The sequence below is a fragment of the Geotrypetes seraphini genome, chromosome 2 (assembly GCF_902459505.1).
Source record: "Geotrypetes seraphini chromosome 2, aGeoSer1.1, whole genome shotgun sequence".
NCBI classification, from domain to species: domain Eukaryota; kingdom Metazoa; phylum Chordata; class Amphibia; order Gymnophiona; family Dermophiidae; genus Geotrypetes; species Geotrypetes seraphini.
This window is the reverse complement of record NC_047085.1, coordinates 477,612,721-477,630,985: the sequence shown is the minus strand read 5'-3', so window position 1 is coordinate 477,630,985 and position 18,265 is coordinate 477,612,721. Positions and strand designations below refer to the sequence as shown.

Genomic DNA, 18,265 nt, shown 5'->3' with positions numbered 1-18,265 from the left:
AATGTTTTTCTGTGGCACACCCCTACCCTACCCCGCCCCATTCCATGCTATCCTACCCCACCTGGACCTCGTCTCGTTTTCCCTGAGCCTGGGGCTGTATCTGGAGGGCCTCCAAGCATGAAGATATTGCATATATGTTAACGACATTGTCATGTCGATGTCTGCACATGCTTAAAGACCATCCAGACACAGTCCTGAGCTCGGAGAAAATGAGATAAGGTTCATGTAGGGGTGGAGAGGAGGAGAGACGCTGACGCCAGATGTGACGCTTGATATATGTCATGCGTCCTTCAATCCCTGGCAGCACACAGTGTGCAATTCACTGCTCTACAGTATGCCATAAGTTAGGCAGTGATATGTCGGCATACTAGTACAAAAAAATAAAAATTTCAAAATAACCATTAAAAAGTTAACACAAGTCAGATAACTAACTTTCATTACAAAGTCTTCCAGCTCTTCAATAACAATTTATAGAGTGATGTAAGCCTGCACAGAAAAAGTGAATTTTTAATGCTAGACCTGTCCAGACCAATATGATATCCTTTCTGACCATTAAATGGAGGCAGAAAACTGTCAAATTTAGTCCTTAAACTTGCCAGTATTTAGCCGTTTCTAGCAGATGGATTGGTGCAGCGGAATGAAGGCATTGCTCCTTAAGACATGTCTAAGGGCTGCCTGTGTTTGAATCTGGTGGCCTGTGTTGCTTGCAGGCATTGGGCCAAGATCTTCCTCTTGGTGGAGTTGGAGGGTTGATTCTCCCTCCTTGGCTCTGAACCCCAATTCTTGGTGGTTTGCTAGAGCTGGACTGGCAGGGCTTCTTGGAGTCTTTGCTGGTCAGGATTCCTCCACGCAGAAGACACTGAAGAGCCTCCCAGTTCAAATTCAGCAGAAGAGAAGGATAAAGTTTTATTAAAAACCACCAAATCAGACTTCAAGGCAGTTTACAAAGGTAAAATATATACATAAACACAAAATACATGCAGCCACTCTCCTCTGTTGTGTTGAGCATGGAGGAGAAAGAATGATTGGGGGTGGGGGAGGGAGGAGATAAAAGGGAGAATTCACAGATGTGCTGCAGGAAGGGTGTTTATGTTGTGGATAATGTGTGCCAGCGATGCCAGGAGGAGGTGAGGCCAGGCATGTGAGCATTGTTCTGGGGATACTGTGGGCTGGGTAGATATAATGGGGGGAATTCACAAAAAGAACTGTGGGGTATGTGCTGTGATGCCAAGATCTACACACATTCAGGTAGCATTAAAAATGCTCCTACAAGAGCTTCCAGTATGAAAAAAATATTTGCAGTGCTTTCATCCAGAAGTAAATCTACATACTGTGTGTGAGAGAGAGAGGTGACGGTGAAAGCAGGGAGCCAATGCTCAGTATTTCAAGCTAGGCAGAGGACCAGAAAACTTCAGAGATCACTTATATGCTAGTGTTGTGCATGTCCTGCAGTTGACAATAAGAGACCGTCTGCAAGAAGGACATGCTGCTGTTCTGATTGACAAGGTGAGGAATGTAGTTATTGCTGCCAGAACAACTAATTTTCATTATGAAGGGAGGTGCCGGAAGAGTGGTAATTTTTGCCCCAACATATAGCTTGATCAGCAGATTGTGGTAAGAGCGAATAGTGTAGCTGGTGTTAAGAAAGGTTTGGACAATTTCCTGGAGGAAAAGTCTATAGTCTGTTATTGAGAGAGAGAATCATGGGGAAGCCACTGCTTGCCCTGGATTGGTAGCATGGAATATATTGCTATTCCTTGGGTTTTGGCCATGTGCTAGTGACCTCCATTGGCCTTCATGAGATTGGGCTACTGGGCTTGATGGACCATTGGTCTGACCCAATAAGGCTATTCTTGTATTCTTATGTCTTTACTGTCGTCTGGAAGCGGAAGTAAGGAGAGATCTGTCGAAGTTGGGAGTTTATTCCAGATGTATGGGGCTTTGAATTCAAAGGTGGATTCAAACATCTTTTTCTGGTGGACTTGTTGCAGAGATGGGAAGAGAACTTGAACCATTGTGTTGAATCTTGAGTTGAGGAAGGAGGGTGTAAGTGCCATTTTCAGCCTCTTGAGCCCATGGGGGGGGGGGGGAGGAGAAGGAGAGATGAGTTTGGTCTGCATCGGCTCTCTTCTGGCTACTCAGTTTCAACAGATTACCTTCTGAAACTTGTGATTGGTATACTTTATTTAAGAGTGCCTCAGGGATCTGACCTGTCCCTTGCGTTAAACATCTGTGTGCAAGCACTAGGACAGTATTTCTGAAACTTTGCCACAGCACAGTGGTGTACTCCAAAGAGATTCTGTGTGTGCCACGAGAGATTCCAGAATTTTATTTTATTTTTAAAAATTCCATTGATAAGTATACACTAGAATGGATGACATGTATGTCACGCACACAACTCTGTCAATATTACGAGTGTCTACGTGTGTAAGGATAGAACCACCCAAACAAGCAGCATTCTTTCACATGACTGGTCCTTGAGGACCAAACAGCAACTAATTTTTATTTTTTCTTTCAGTAGTTATCCTAACTTGAGCAAAAAAAATCAATCACCATTTAGATCTTCTTGTCTTTGCGAACTTGGATTTTAAACTCCGACAGAAATAAAAAGAGCGACTTTAGACGGTGGATAATGAAATGAGTGTTTGCTTGTCAACTATTGAGCTGCATTTTGAGTTAATTTGCACTCATAAACAAGCTCGTCCATTGCATTGATTAGCTATCTACTTTAGTTTCACCATTGTTACAATTATCCATACATAGCTTTAAGAACTTTAAATAAATAACTCAGATTTACCGTATTTTCACTCATATACCGTGCACACGTATAAAACGCGCACACGGGTATAGCGAGCGGGGAACACAAATTTATGTAAAGAAATTTTTATATACCGCGCACACCCGTACACCGTGCATGCCGCCCCGACTCTCCCGTCGCCGCCCGACTCTCTTTTCGCCCGCCCCGACTCTCCTCTACCCCTTGAAGTCCTGTCCCCAGCCTGAAAGCCTGATGCACCCCCCTCCCCCGAAGGACCGCTCGCACCCCCACAGCCTCCCCCCCCCATCATGGAGAAGCTCCTACCGTTGTCCTTCTGCTTCCTCTGCCGGTGGTCCCGGCCTTTCTGTGAGCCCTGCGCCTGCGCTGCTTCCTATTCCGGCGGTCCCGCCCTTTCTCTGACGTCAGAGAAAGGGCGGGACCGCCGGAAGAGGAAGCAGCGCAGGCGCAGGGCTCACAGAAGGGCCGGGACCGCCGGAAGAGGAAGCAGCAGACGCAGGGCTCACAGAAGGGCCAAGACCGCCGGAAGAGGAAGCAGCAGACGCAGGGCTCACAGAAGGGCCGGGACCGCTGGAAGAGGAAGCAGCAGATGCAGGGCTCACAGAAGGGCCGGGACCGCCGGCAGAGGAAGCAGCAGGACAACAGTAGGAGCTTCTCTATGATGGGGGTGGGGAGGCTGTGGGGGTGCGAGCGATCCTTCGGGGTGGGGGTGCGAGCGGTCCTGCGGGATGAATCGAAAGTTGTAAAACGTGCATGTTATGCACGGTTTGTAAAATCGTGTATAACGTGCGCGTTATATGCGTGAAACTACGGTAATTTTGTTGGTATTACAATTTTATAATTTCAATTATAATGTGCCATGAAAAACATTTGCTCTGTTTAGTGTGCTGGAGCTAAAAAAAAAAGTTTTGAGAGACACTACACTAGGGAGTTCTGTCTGATTTGGGTGTTATTCCAGTATCTCATGTAGGAAGCTCATGAATAAACTGAGCATCCTTTGGGTGGGTTTCAAAAGTGATGAATTGGATTACAAAATTAGTTGACTTATTATACCTCAGAGCGTAGTGGTAAATGGTACTCATTTGGAGGGGAGCGGAGTACCTTTAGGATTAGAAGAAGAGAGAAACTCGGGGGATAAACAGGTGTAATAATATGAGTGAGCTTTGTAGGGCAAGTGTAAGAGGGGAATATTAGATGTTTCGTTTATACTCTTTGGAGTACTCTAAGGATGAGAGGGCCTAGAAGTGTACTGAGCTGGCAGCTTGTGCAATTAAAGCTTCATTAGTTGCTAACTGACTTTTTGTGAAAATGCTTGGTTTTGTAACAGCTTTGAAGGTGACATCAAAAATTAATGGCATTTAGTCAAGCTCAAAAAGTACAAACATTTAAGAGTAAGGAAATTAAACATGGGAGCCAGTAGAGGAAATGGATAAACTAGATGGGCCTTCTACAAGTGGGGTTTATGGTACTGAAGCAGGAAAATAATTTGGACAGACTAGATAGACCTCAAAGCTCTTGTCTGCTAGATTCTTTTTCACTGAAGTCATTTTGTACAGTACTAAGTAGGAAACACCATGGGAAATGATGTTAACAGCCTTAAAGAAAATACTTAAAATTTAGTTTTTCTCTCTTGTCAGAAATAATGCACAATGTTTAGTGAAGAGAGCACACCACTCTTTCTGACTTTGCTCCTGACATGAAGAAAACAAATAAAAAAAATAGTTCCTTGTCATCAACAGCAGATGAATCCAGAGAATAGTGGGGAATTACGTCCATCAACCAACAGGTGGTGATAGAGAGAATTGAGTTGTCCTCAGCCTTCTTGGATTTACGGCCTCCTGGCCAACCAGTATTCTCTGTCTCCCGCAGGCTGATGGATGTGTTCTTCACAGCTCCTGTCTTCTGCTTGTGGATTTCGGTCCAGGCCTGGATATTTCAAGATGAGGGGTGTCTGGCTGAGCGGTGCCAGCTTTAGGGGTTACACCTGGGCCCCCATGTCCCTGCCTCACCCTCTTCTAGGATACACCTGTTCACCGCAGGTCCCTAGCCCTATTTGCTGTTGTGACTTGGTTACTTCTCCTTTCCCACATTAAAAAACAAACAAACAAAAAAAAACCAACAACCACGAAGTCACTTGTGAGGAGTACCGGCTTTCCACAACGATTTTCATCCTCAAGAGCTTGAGCTCCCTTGCTTCTGCCATCATTTGTTCCTGCTCCTTTGGTTGCCCTTCGTTGTTGATGTCAGGTGAGTGTTTCTTTCCTTTTGCGGGGTCCGGTTTTCGGTGCGGTAGCGTTTTGGGCTCCTGCAGGTGCTGGCAAGGGGCTTGGTTGAGCGGTCTGAACCAGCTCCGCCGTAATTTAGGCAGTCAGATAGGATATCTTCACTCCTCTATAGAGAGCTCCGGCGGGAGAGGTATGTGGACTTTTCCCGTGCGGGTAAGCGGCGGCCGCTTTTTCCCTCAGGTGTTGGCAGCCACGGCCGCATGGAGCACGTTTGGTCCGCTGTTCACTGAGGTGTTCAGGCTGCTTTCCAATATAGTGTTCCTGCCGGGTTGCTGTGGCAGTTAGCCTTTCTTGGCATATGCGATGTGCAGTAGTTGGGACGCTGGATCGGGTGCTTTAGGGAGCCGACAGTCTTCAAGTCTTCTCTGCTGGTAGTTAGTCTTCGGCGCGCTGCACCGGCGATTGTGCCTATGTGCCCTGAACATGCCGCATAGTTTTCCTGTCATATAGCTGGTATTCTTCCTCGGTGGGGAGTTGCTTCCACTGTTTATACCCTCCCTGTATTTTATACCAGGATGAAAGTTTGATTTTGACTTTTATTATTCTTCACTGTTTTGAAAGCAAGGGTGATATATTTCCTTTCTCCTGTGGAGGTCAGGTGCCGTTTCCAAGTCTCTGTGTGTGGGTTCACCGGTGGCTGGGGATATGTCTGGTCTGGCCTTGGTTGGCCCGCTTTCTTTTGGTTTTGGCAGTTGAAGCTGGGGCTGATGGCAGTAAGTGGCTGAGTTGTCCTGGCGTGGGGTGTGTTAGTAGGGGCGCCATTTGGTGTAGGTTACGGTGCCTGGGACTGCGGTGCTGTGTCTTTCCGCTGAATGTGTTGCGGTGCTCGGTTTGCCTTTTTTTGTTAACATGGTCAATGGGCCGGTTTCCACCTGTGGTTGCTATATTTCAGGGCTTTCTACCTAGCACTTCTCTGGTTGCTTCTGGGGACATGGCTATTTCACTGTCCTTGTGGTTGTTGGCAGGGCTGCCTTGTTCAAGTGTGGGATATGTGGCTTCCTCTTACTGGCGCAACACTTGTCGCTTGACACGGGCGAAGCTGCTTGTGCCTATACTATGGGTTCGGCCTTCCCTTTGGTATTTGTTGCTTGTGGCACGGTTAGGGGGGGTCCTGTGTTTTTCCTCTTTTCTTTCAGTCACGTAGTCCTTGGGGACTTTGGAAGCCTTTGTCCACATTTATTTGGGGCACGCTGAGGTCCTGTTTCTGCAGTTGCGCCCGCTTAGATTCTGTTTTACGTTGTGTAAGCTCGCATTTCATATCTATGGCTCTCGGCGCCTTGCCATATACTCTCCCCTTTAGTCTTTTTCACATGATTGACGGTGTCTCTCATTTGCCTATGGGCTTCTTCTTTATGTTTCCAGCCTATTTTCCTTTGGGTCTTGGGGTGGTGCGCGAGATGTCCCTGTGTGCTGGTTTCATGTTCTCTATTTTCAGCATTTCACCCTTTCTCTGGAGGCTCCTATATGGCCTTTTGGGTTCTAGAGCTTTTTCAGGCTAGCCTATCAGCTTGGCACAGCTATATCACGGCCTCCAGCTGTAGACATGCCAGTATACCGAAGTCGCCTAACTGAATGGGCGGTTAATCTGGCTGCCTGGCAAAGGCGGGGTGACTCCGTGTCATCATGGGAGAGGGGACATTGAAGGTACCTGTTTCAGTGTACCCTCGTATGACTCTATGTCTCGTTTGTAGGTTGCCCCAACTATTTCAACTTCCTTTGCCAGGTGCCGCTAGGCTTTGCGGTGTTCTGTCTCCCTCCTCTTCCTTGTGATCCAAAAATAAATAAATAAATAAAATAAGATTTTCCCTCCTGTCCTTTGGCAGTTTTCTAGAGGTCATTGTTCCCCTATAGAGGACACCGAGATTGTTTCTCTTCTCTTGCATTGTCACAGGCCTCTGTCTTTCTTTGATTCTGGCTAGTGGCATGTTCATGCATGATAGTCCGGCATTTTTTTCACCTCTTGGGGTTTGGTTTAGGTTTGGTTATTATCTCTATCTCCTTTCTCTTCTTCCCTTGAGGTTTGGTGCTTTGGTTGTGCCTAGCCTTCCCTTTTTCCTGCGCTTGCGGTTGTTTCTTTCTGGCTGACTTATTTCTCTGTTTGTGTGCCTGGGGCTCGAACGGCTGCAGTTTATGGCTGGTTTGACTCCTAGCCAGTTCTTCAGCAGCCATTGGTGTTTATCTACCCTGGTGCACATGTGGTGCAACGGGGACTTAGTGGCGAGCAGTGCACTTTTTAGCCCACTGTCTGGAAACCACTTTCCCGTTCCTCCTTTTCTTATGGGTAGAATCTCCTGTTCCACACTAGGTATGGTACCTCCTTTCTCCCTTTTCTGATGCAAAGGGGTTTCTCTTGCGGATGAGTCTCCTGTGCCGCTCTTTTGGGGAGCCTGGCTTCATCCATGCCTCTTCTGTAGCTTTCTATGTGTGGGTGTGTGAGTCCTTTCCTCTCTTTGGTGAGGATTTCTTCTTTCATGTTTCCGCAGTTTGACTCTTTTCGGAGGGCTCTTGGTTTACTACTTTGAGATGGCTCTATTTTGGGTTGTGACCCTTCTCTCTTTGTGTTTCCACACTCCATGCCCTACACCCTTGTAAGGGGTCTGTTATAGTGAGCTTTTTCATGAATGTCATGGCTTTCCGGTGGGCTCGGGTCCTTGTGGGCATAGCGGATTCATTCATCCGTAGTTGTTTGGGAGTCCTTAAGTGTCCCCTCAGTTTGGTACTCTACATGCCTTCTGTTCATCGTGGGTCTCGGCAGCTCTGGTTTCCTCAGCATTGTGCTTTTAGCTCCTGTTTGCGCTTGCTCACATGTATTCTGAGCTTAACCCCTAACTGCTTGTGGGGTTTCTTCACTCTTTCCTTTCCTTGACCTTCTGCTGCAGATCGGGCATTGGAGGGGCGGTTTTCTCCATTTCTTGGTTGTTCTCTGTATATACACAGTGATGGTCTGGGTGTGGAGCATCTTTTGCCATGACCGTCGGTAGGTTGGCAGTGTTGCGGTGATATTTGTTTCCCTCCCTATGTTAGGACTGCTTTGCTACATCCCACTAGTCTCTGGATTCATCTGCTGTTGATGACAAGGAAGGAAAAATTATGTTCTTACCTGTTAATTTTCTTTCCTTTAGTCACAGCAGTTGAATCCAGAGCCCCGCCCTGTTTCGGTATTCGTGGCTCTGCGCGGGGTTTGGCACTGGTTTTTGTGCTGGAGTTGCCTTTTGGGTTCTTTGAGTATTGGTTTTTTGTGTTTCATATGTGTGGGAAAGGAGTTTCTTATGTTTGAGTTTTGTTTTTGGATGCTCTGAGATGACCTATACTGGTTGGCCAGGAGGCTGTACATCCAAGAAGGCTGAGGACAACTCAATTCTCTCTATCTCCACCTGCTGGTTGATGGACGTAATCCCCACTAGTCTCTGGATTCATCTACTGTGACTAAAGGAAAGAAAATTAACAGGTAAGAACATAATTTTTCCTTCCTGTAAATGACATGGGGAAACTAAAACACCCTTAGTGCTATGTTTTAATTCATGTTTATAGAGCTATTTTACCTTCCTGTAAAATACACTTTATGAGTATTTTCATTGTTTTTCAGGGAGTGGAGCTACTGCTGTGGTCCAAGCAGCCTATTGTGTGCCAAAGAAGGAGAAAGTGGCCATCAAAAGGATCAATCTAGAAAAATGTCAGACCAGTATGGATGAACTTCTGGTATACATTCATAATTATTTAAATACTTAATTTCAGTATGGCTACCTGCAAAATGTATGTTTGATACATGTATATGAGTATTTTCTTTTTATTTGAAAATGTATGAACTCGTTGAGGCTTCAGTGTTTGGCCTTTTCTATATCTTAGGCCATTTGGCCTTTATCTGCCGTCATGTTTCTATCTTATCTGTCCATCCGCAGTAACCATTATCTCTTTCTCTGAGAGATCCCACGTGCCTATCCCAGGCTCTCTTGAATTCGGACACAGTCTTTGTTTCCACCACCTCTTCCGGGAGACTACCACCCTTTCCGTAAAAAAGTCATTCCTTGGATTATCACCTCCTTACTACACTGTTGATCTTCTCTGCAGGCTGCTGATATTAGGTAAATGGATGCGCGGGAGGCCAGGGGGGAAGCCGGACACCAGCATTTCCTGACTGACCCTCGCCTTCTAAAGTGGCAGTGGCCGGCCAGCAAGAGGCAGCGCTGCTGCTCCTGCTTTAGGGGACAAGGGGGAGGGTCAGTCATCAAATCGTGAGGCCGATTTTATTTATTTTTTTTTTTAAATTGATTTGAAATTATTTGAATCATGAATCAGGCAGCACTACTTCCTACTGAAGATCTTTGTCTCTGGAAGTCCTTTCACAGCACCTCTTCTGGTGCGATCAAAAAGCCTTTAAACTAGTTAAGCACCTTGTTAATATTGTCACCTGCCGGGGTCTCTAGAAGCTTGCGAAAGACCACCGACAGGTGGCAGCACGACCCTGGCGTGGCTCCCAATGTGGAAGACCTCACTGGTGTCCCAATACTTTGGGCTTCGCAACAATAAAGCACAGCGAGCCAAGTCAAAATCAAAACAATGTCCAAAGTTTAATTTGTCTCCAAAACCCCAATGATTAGAAAACCAAAAATCATATAAAGAAGCACTAGCACATAAGCTTCCTTTTTCCTCCAAGAAAAAAAAACAGATTTTTATCTTGCAAACAGTTCAATGAAAGAACAGCAGTGTTTAGGTTAGGTAAGTTCACAGTCAAGGTTCTAGGGCTTCACCCTGCCCTGAACCACAGTCTCAGTAAGAGCACACAACACTAGTCCCAAAAAGAAGTCCTCAAGAATACTCTTGAGTCCTGGACTTTCAATCCAAAAATCCGGTTTCTTCACCAGGCACTTACATTTCACATTATAAAGCAAACTTCAATCATGAAAAGAAAAAAAAATAAAGCCCTACTGCAGGCTCTTGTTATTCCAGCAATAATCAGTTTCCAGTCCTTTTCACTGTTAAGCCACAGAATTGCTGGTTCCCCTTTCTATTACTCAGCTTTAAAAAGCTCCCTCTGAATCCCAACCCTCAGATCTTCGGGGCTCCTACCCCAATTCTGTAAGTCCTTGGAACTTAGATAGCTAACAGGGAAACTGCTTCACAAGCCAGAAAACTTTCTTCAGTTTCTCTGGGCTTTTGCACAGCTGGAGTGCAGCAACGTAATCAAGCTGGTGCAGCACTGCTCTGAGCTTGGCTTTACACACCAAACAAAAATAGTTTTCTATCAATCTTCACCACTATATTATTATACACTTCCATACCTGCAGTACTTAGTGAGAAGCTGCCAAGCTCACATCCATGGCTTCCTCGATGTCAGCTTCAGGCATTGTCCATTCATCCGTGTCCATATTTTCTGGACTACCCAGCTGCTCTGCTGGCTCCTGAGTAATGGAATCCTCACACTCCATGGGTTCTTGAGCGAGGTCTGGCCTTTGCCTGGTCCGGAGAACCTTCCCTGCCAGGTCCTCGTGTGCAGCCTGTCTTACTGCCTTGGAGAGCTGCTTAAGAGTCTTTGGGCCACACCCTGTACTAGGTGTTTGTGTGCCTAGCTTTCGTGCTCTTGGGCTCCCCCCCAGGTTGCTGGGCAGAATACATCTGGGAGCCTGATTAAACCTCTTAATGTAGCTGGGGTTTTTACTGGGCCATGGAGCTAACTTGTATTCTGGCTCCTGATCAGGTTCAGATGGCTCAGGATAGGCAGCTCTGCTTTCAGTATCCCCTGCCTGATCATTCTCGGTCAGTCTCTGGTCTCGGGCACAGCATTTAGGCTGGGGTTTCACTCTGACATGACCGTCTCGGGGAGCGGAAATGTCACAATATCTATTTAATTTAACAGTGACTTATCATATCAAGAGCTGCTGAAAGATCAGAATGAAGGACTATAGTCTAATAGTAATAGTAATACTCATTGCTAAGTGGTAAAATGTACTAGTCATCCACCAAGATGTTCACAGGTTGTCTTGTGCAATACTGAGGTATATGTAGGACCAGATGCACTAAACTTACCGATCCTATAACGATCGTCGCTAAACTGGTTTGACTGGTTTTGTTATCGATCATGTTCCCCGACCTGATTCACAAAGCTACTGTCCGATGTGTTTCTCCGAGCACTCGCCCAATCTCTGATCCAAGCATGCTAATGAGGGGATTTGCCATTCAAAAGTAAGCAGCAATTGAATCACAAATCAGAAGAAGAAATACCGATTGGGTTTGCCGATATGAAAAAGAGTGACTGCTGAGGATCAGTCGCTCACTATACTTGCCGACTCTTCTGCCCTGGAATATTAGTATCAAGGTTCCAATCCCGCATAAAACTATTAAAAATAACTATAGATGCGCACAAGAACTCATTTGTGTGTTATATGATGTATCATGTGCGATTTGCGAGCATGTGTGTTTAAAGGATGTTGAAGTTCTGTTCGATACATGCCCATAGTCTGTACATAAAAATTATAAGGCACGGTGTCGGTTACAAATCTTTCCCTTTTTTTTTTTAAATTCTTTATTCATTTTATAATTCACAACAAGTGTACAGTAAATATCAAACAATTAGAATACAATATCACTTGAAAATTTACCATATCATACAACAAAAAGATATATACCCCACCCCCTCTCACTTACATATACAACAAAAAATATACCACATGAATATAATATCTTATCATTCATACATATTATTAATAGAAATCCAGCCCCCCCGATCCACATGTAAGAATTAAAATTGGGAAAAGTGTAAATTATTCATTAGAATAATTTAAAAATGGCCCCCACACATCCTTAAATTTATTATAGTAACCTTTTTGAACTGCCAACGCTCTTTTCATTTTAAACACATGACATACTGAATTCCACCAGAAACAATAATTCAACCTTATATAATCTTTCCAGTTATACGTTATTTGTTGAATGGCAACTCCTGTCAATATCATCAAAAGCTTATTATTATTAGCAGATATTTGAGGCTTAGCTCTCATCAGCATGCCAAATAAAATTGTGTCGTATGATAATGCTATATAATTATCCATTAAATGATTTATTTGATCCCAAATAGAGATCCAAAAAGATATATATATATATGAATTTGGATGAGGGAGGACCTCAGTGTGGGATTATGTAGTCAAGTGAACGAATAAACGCTCAGTACTATAATCCATGTGTCATATAAACCACACATCTCACCATCATAAATCTTTCCTTTTTAAAAATTACCAACTAGTAGGGTCAGCACTATTTTTTTTTTTTTTGCAAATAAATTTTTATTTTTTAAATTCTTACATCAAGTGAAATACATGTATTACATTCAATTATAATAGACACTTGAAATTATTAATAAATGTTCTTACATTGTAAATTAAAATATCTCTATCAGAATTATATAACAGAATAATATTTCAAAAGTTTTCCCTCCCTACCCCCCTATATGCTCTATACATGTGTTATGATATCTGATCCGTAGAAAAATTAGTCAATGGTCCCCATATTTTATTGAATTTTTGAATATATCCTTGTTGTAATGCCAATACTTTTTCCATTTTATATATATTACAAATTGAATTCCACCAGAAAGTGTAATTTAATTTAGTGTAATCTTTCCAGTTCTGAGTAATTTGCTGAATGGCGACCCCTGCTAATATTAATAAAAGTTTATTATTGTTAGCTGATATCGGACTCTGTTTTCTCATTGCTGTTCCAAATAATATTGTATCATATGAGAGTCCAACATGATTTTCTAATAAATTATTAATTTGGGGCCAAATTAATTTCCAAAAGGAATTAATACAGGGACAAAAAAAAAAGTAAATGATCCAATGTCCCCACTTCTATTGGGGTCAGCACTATTAAACTGCATGACGTGCGCGAATAAACCATGCCCTCAAACTGTGTACTAAAGGGCAAAGTACAAGCACATGCGTACATTGCATCAAGAACCAGCAAGAATACTCTGTGCATGCGTTTCAATCTCTCTTAAGTGATCCCATCAGACGCTGTAGGGCGTGCGTCTGCTCAGATCATTTGCATGTAAACTCTGTTGTGTATCAGTCGCTCAGCAAAAATCGGCCAGAGAATCGGCCAACAGCAATCCCGTCGGTAAGTGTAGTGAATCGGACCCGTAGTGTCTAGAAATCCAGAAACTGAAGTCGCACTTTCATGTGCGACCACACCTTGAGTATTCTCCCAGAACTGAAGCAACTCTACTCACAGTGGTGCCAAATCTGAGTGCAAGTTGGCAAAACCGGCTCTTGAGCTCCTGGTTTGTTAGTGTTAAGTAGGTGTCTTTCACTTGTTGGGCTTCCTGCCAAGTTGATTGAATTTCGGGCCACACTCCTCTCCCTTTCTTATCTGTGTGGCGTTTCCAAGGGGGTGTCAAGTCAGTGCTGGTTTTATATAAACGGAGTGACATTTACAAGCCTGACATTTAAATGAACCTTAGCCTCTGCCCTATATACCAGCTTACTGTTGAAAGACATGCAAGAAAGAGTTTGTTTAGATTTAGGCCTATAAAAGCTTGGCACAGAAGAAAGGCATCTTGTATATTTACCATTACAGTACTACTAATGAGTCATATTCTCGCTCTCACTTTAATCTTGATCATGTAAACCCAAAGAAACATACTTTTTTTTGGCATTTCAGGCTCACTCAATCAGTGCTATGACCTGGTACTATGAGCCTTCATTCACAATTCCTGGGACATTAAAAAAAAAAAAAATTCCCATTGAATCCTAAATTCAGAGCCCTGAGCTGAGGAAACAAGCTTAGGTTCCTTTACTTGACAATGCACAGCACTGCTACTGGATCAGCCTCAGGTTCACTGTACCAAAGAACCTTTTTCATAGTAAGATTAGCAAGTGTTTCCATAAGAATTTATAAAGTTGGAAACCTTGTACATCTTTTTTTGTCCCTTCTCCAATTTTTATGTCTTTTGAACTCTGAAGGGCATTTTCATAAACCAGTTAACCTGATCTTAATTTCTAATTACTAAGGAATTGGCTTAAATTTTTGTTTGCACCACAGTTCATTCAGGTGAGGTTCCTAGATAATTGCAGTGGTACGGTAGTAAGAATTGCTGCTCTAACCAAGAGAGCTTTTAAATTTGTCCATTAAAGTATAATTGTGTCAGTAATACCGTCTTATATTCATTAGAAGCCCAAAAAAGTTACTAGGTCTTATTTTCGGGTGGGGCTTATTTTTTTTCATGTACATGATCGTCTCTCTTTCATCCCAATTCTTCCTCTTTCTTTTTCCCCCATATGTGCAACATATTTCCTCCCCTCTCACCCATCCCTTTGCACCTTCTCTCTGCAGCATCTTTCTATCCTTCCATCCCCCTGTGCAGCAGAACCCTTGATCACCCCCACCGAACCCCCGCTAACCCTCCATCCTTCCATCCCTGCCAACCGCGACCATAAATACCTTCCTGCAGAGGAGCGTCGGACCAGCAGCACTCACAGGCTGCTTCGCGGCCTTCTCACTGGGGCCTTCCGTGTGCCGCGTTACTCATCAGTGTTTTTATTTATTAATTAAATAATTTAAATTTATAGTAATTGACATTATTTAAATTTCATACATATCATTCCAATGTATATCTTCCCTCTGCATCTCTATCTATCCTGTCTAGCATCTACCCTCTATGTCTTTGTCCCCATGTGATCAGTATTGCCCTTCTGTGTCCTCATCCCTTCTCCATCCAGCATTCCCCTCTGTGTCTGCCCCTATTCTCCTTGCACAACATCTCTACCTTGCGCATCATCTCTCTATTCTTTTCTGCCCGGAACCCAGGCCCCCCACCCTATGGCTTGTATGCCTTCCTTGCTCTCCCCCTGTTGTTAGCATATTTCCCTCCCTGAGTCTACTGTCCCACATCCACCAATTCACTCTCTCTACCGCCCTCCCCACAGTCCATCAGCATCTCTTCTTTTCTGTCCCTCCCTTCAGGTCCAGTAGCAGCTCTCCCTTTCTTTTCCTCTGTCCAGAAGCAGCTCCCCCTTCACCATCCTCCATTTCCAGTCCAGTGTGACAATTCACCTGACCAGCAGAAGCCATGCCCCTTCCCCCAACCAACTCTAGCTCTCTTTTCCCCTTTCACCCTACCAGCAACAGCTCCCACTTTCCATCTCCAACCAGTGGCAACAGCACCTTCCCTTACTGGGACTAGCAGCAGCTCAGTGTTTTAACTTGCTTGCAGCAGTGTCAGTAGCGTTGGCACAACGATTCACTTAGGCAGCTTTGGGTCCTCTGAGGAAAGAGGAAGTTGCATCAGAGGTGGCTGTGACTCAGCAAAAGCCCCAAATTCCCGGGGTGTGTGTGGGAGGGGGAGGGGGGGCAGAGGAAAGCAAAATGGCTGCTGTACAGGAGGGAGGGAGACACATGGGTACCCAGCTCATCAGGCCCTCCTGATCTCCTCAGGCTGTGACGGACCGGTAGGAAATATCTGCGGACCGGCGGTTGAAGAACACTGGTTTAGAGGCTTAATATCTTTGCATTCATTATTTTTCTCCACAGAAAGAGATTCAAGCCATGAGCCAGTGCCATCACCCGAACATTGTGTCTTATTACACCTCATTTGTGGTGAAAGAAGAACTTTGGTTGGTAATGAAGCTGCTAAGTGGAGGTAAGTAAAACACACTTAACTTGTAAAACTAGCACAGCTAAGTGGTTCAAAAGAAAAGGTGACTAACGAGACCTTTTATAGAAGTTGAATGTTCCTAGATTCTTTGCCAAAGAAGGTTTTATCCATATGTCCTTTCACTTATAATCTTATACCACTTTCTCTTGAATTTGGTCTGGTCCTTACTCAGCCTATTACTTTTTCTAGTAGACTTCTTTCTTTGGGAATTAGAAGGAAAAGTTTGCATATGAAGCTAAGATATGACCTGAATGTACACCCCTGAAGGAGTAGACAGAATAAGAAATAGTCCAAGAAACTCAAAGAGCAATAGAGTGCTTGGCATGAAGTGTAACTTAATTATGCAGTAGACTAATAGTTCAGTGAGCTGATATCCTAGTGAACTGGGTACAATTCCCATTGTAACTTCTTGTGACCCTAGACAAGTCGCTTACCGTATTTTCACGCATATAACGCGTGCGCTATACACGATTTTTACAAAACCGTGCATAACCTTGCGCGTTATACGCGTGAGCGCATTGTACAATTTTTTTTTTCATTCCGATCCAGCATCCTCCCCCCCCCGCTCGCGTCACCTCCCCTCCCCCGCGATCCTACATCCCCCCCCAGCACCGCAAAACATCTCTTGCCCGATTGGGCACCGGCACCAGCACCAATGCACAGGACGTGCCAGTGCCAGTGCCCGAAGATCCTCCCTCGTTGTTGCTGGGCTGGGCTGTGCTGGGCGGTGCGAGGGAGATCCTCCTTCTTCCTCGTGCCGGGCTGGACTGGGCTTTGAGCATTTGCGCATGCTCAAAGCCCTCTGGTCTCGCTCTCTCCGAGATTCTCAGATTGGCACGTCCTGTGCATTAGTGCTGGTGCCAGTGCCCAATCGGGTAAGAGATGTTTTGCGGTGCTGGGGGGGATGTAGGATCGCGGGGGAGGGGGGGTGACGTGAGCGGGGGGAGGATGCCGGTTCGCAGGCCAGAAGAGTAAGCTGGAGTGGGAGGAGGTTATAGCAGCATGCACGGTATACGCGTGTGCGTGCTATATAAAATTTTTTTTTACTGAAATGCTTTGGACCCGCGCGCTATACACATATGCGTGCTATACACGTATGCGCGTTGTATGGGTGAAAATACGGTAACCCTCAGTTGTCCCAGGTATAAATAACACCTTATTGTGAGCCCACTAGGGACAGAGAAAGTTAACATGCATGCAGGGCCAAATTTTCCTATAGGCTAACTAGGCTTCAGCCTAGGGCCTCAAGCTCAAGAGGGGCCTACATTCAAATTGTTAGCAAAATTAAAATTACACTATTCTAAAAACAGTGAACCGAAAATAAGGAGAAATTCTACGCTTCGGGATCGGAACCGGCTCCGGCCGCAACGGGGCGCCAACTCGGCTTCTCTCTTTCTTTTTCTCACCCTGGGAGGAGGATCGGGGAGGGAAAGACGTCAGTCCGGAAACAGCTGGGCAAAGCCCAGCCCCGCGGGGAGAGAGGCAAAACGTGGATCCGTCAGGACAGGGCGGCCCAGACTGGCATCGGGGGAAGGGGGTGAGGGGTTTCAGTGGAAGGGGGATGGGAGGCAGGCAGGCTGGCAGGTGGGGGGTTTAATGGAAGGGGGATTGGAGGCAGGCGGGTATCGGAGGGGGGGTGAGGTGAGGAAGGACGCACTGGAGGCAGTATGGACATAGGAAGGGGCAATGTTGTGTGTTATGTTTGATTAGTTATTGTTACAAGTACTATATATGGTGCTGAGAATAAATGTCCAAATAAGTGTTCTCGACTTTTTTTTTTTTTATTATCCGTGTCACATTTTTTATAAAGGTTAGTACCAATAACAACATGTTTCATTTAACATATTGATATATATCACAGTAATGATGTATTTTATTATCTCTCATGTAATTTACAAACTTAAAAATGGGAGGTGAAAGGGCCTCATAAGTGGAATAGCCTAGGGCCTCTTTTCATCTAAATCCGGCCCTGCCTGCATGCATGTACAGTGCTGTGTACGTCTTGTAGTGCTATAGAAACGATTAGTAGTAATAGTCTGTTAATGGTGTTTGTATTTCCCAGGCTCTTTCTCCGTTTACGTTTGTTCCCTATACAATTGGTTTGGTGCAAGCATGGCATGTTTTAGCTCCATTGATCAGCCCCAGGGAGGTGATGTGTCCTTGGACTTTTTAAGCTAAGCTAAAAAAATAAATATTATACCGCTTTTAACCACACTAGCGTTTTTAGTGCTGGCCGCGGCGGTAACAGCTCTGACGTTCATAGAATTCTATGAACGTCGGAGCAGTTGCCGCTGCGGCCAGCGCTAAAAAACCCTAGTGCAGTTTTGTGTTAGGGAGGGTTTCTGAACAAACGGGTCAAGGCGGTGCACCATCTAAAACATAAAAATGTAAAAGAACTCTTTTTTTTGTTTGTTTGTTTGAAGTTTTTTATTGATTTTTTCATATAATGTAATGTAATGTAATTTATTGCTTATATACCGCTACATCCGTTAGTTTCTAAGCGGTTTGAAGAAAATATACATTAAGATTATAAATGAGAAGTAAGAAGGTACTTAAAAA

General features: G+C 44.5%; 1 protein-coding gene across 3 annotated transcripts in view; it reads left to right on the top strand.

Annotated features, from left to right (window-relative positions):
- Positions 1–18,265, top strand: part of OXSR1 (oxidative stress responsive kinase 1) — a 119,084-nt gene that overhangs the window by 5,863 nt on the left and 94,956 nt on the right. For all 3 annotated transcript variants that reach the window (XM_033931728.1, XM_033931727.1, XM_033931729.1), the window contains exons 2-3: positions 8,648–8,760; positions 15,583–15,691. In XM_033931728.1, coding sequence (XP_033787619.1) covers positions 8,648–8,760; positions 15,583–15,691 — 222 coding nt within the window. The remainder of the gene's footprint in view (positions 1–8,647; positions 8,761–15,582; positions 15,692–18,265) is intronic.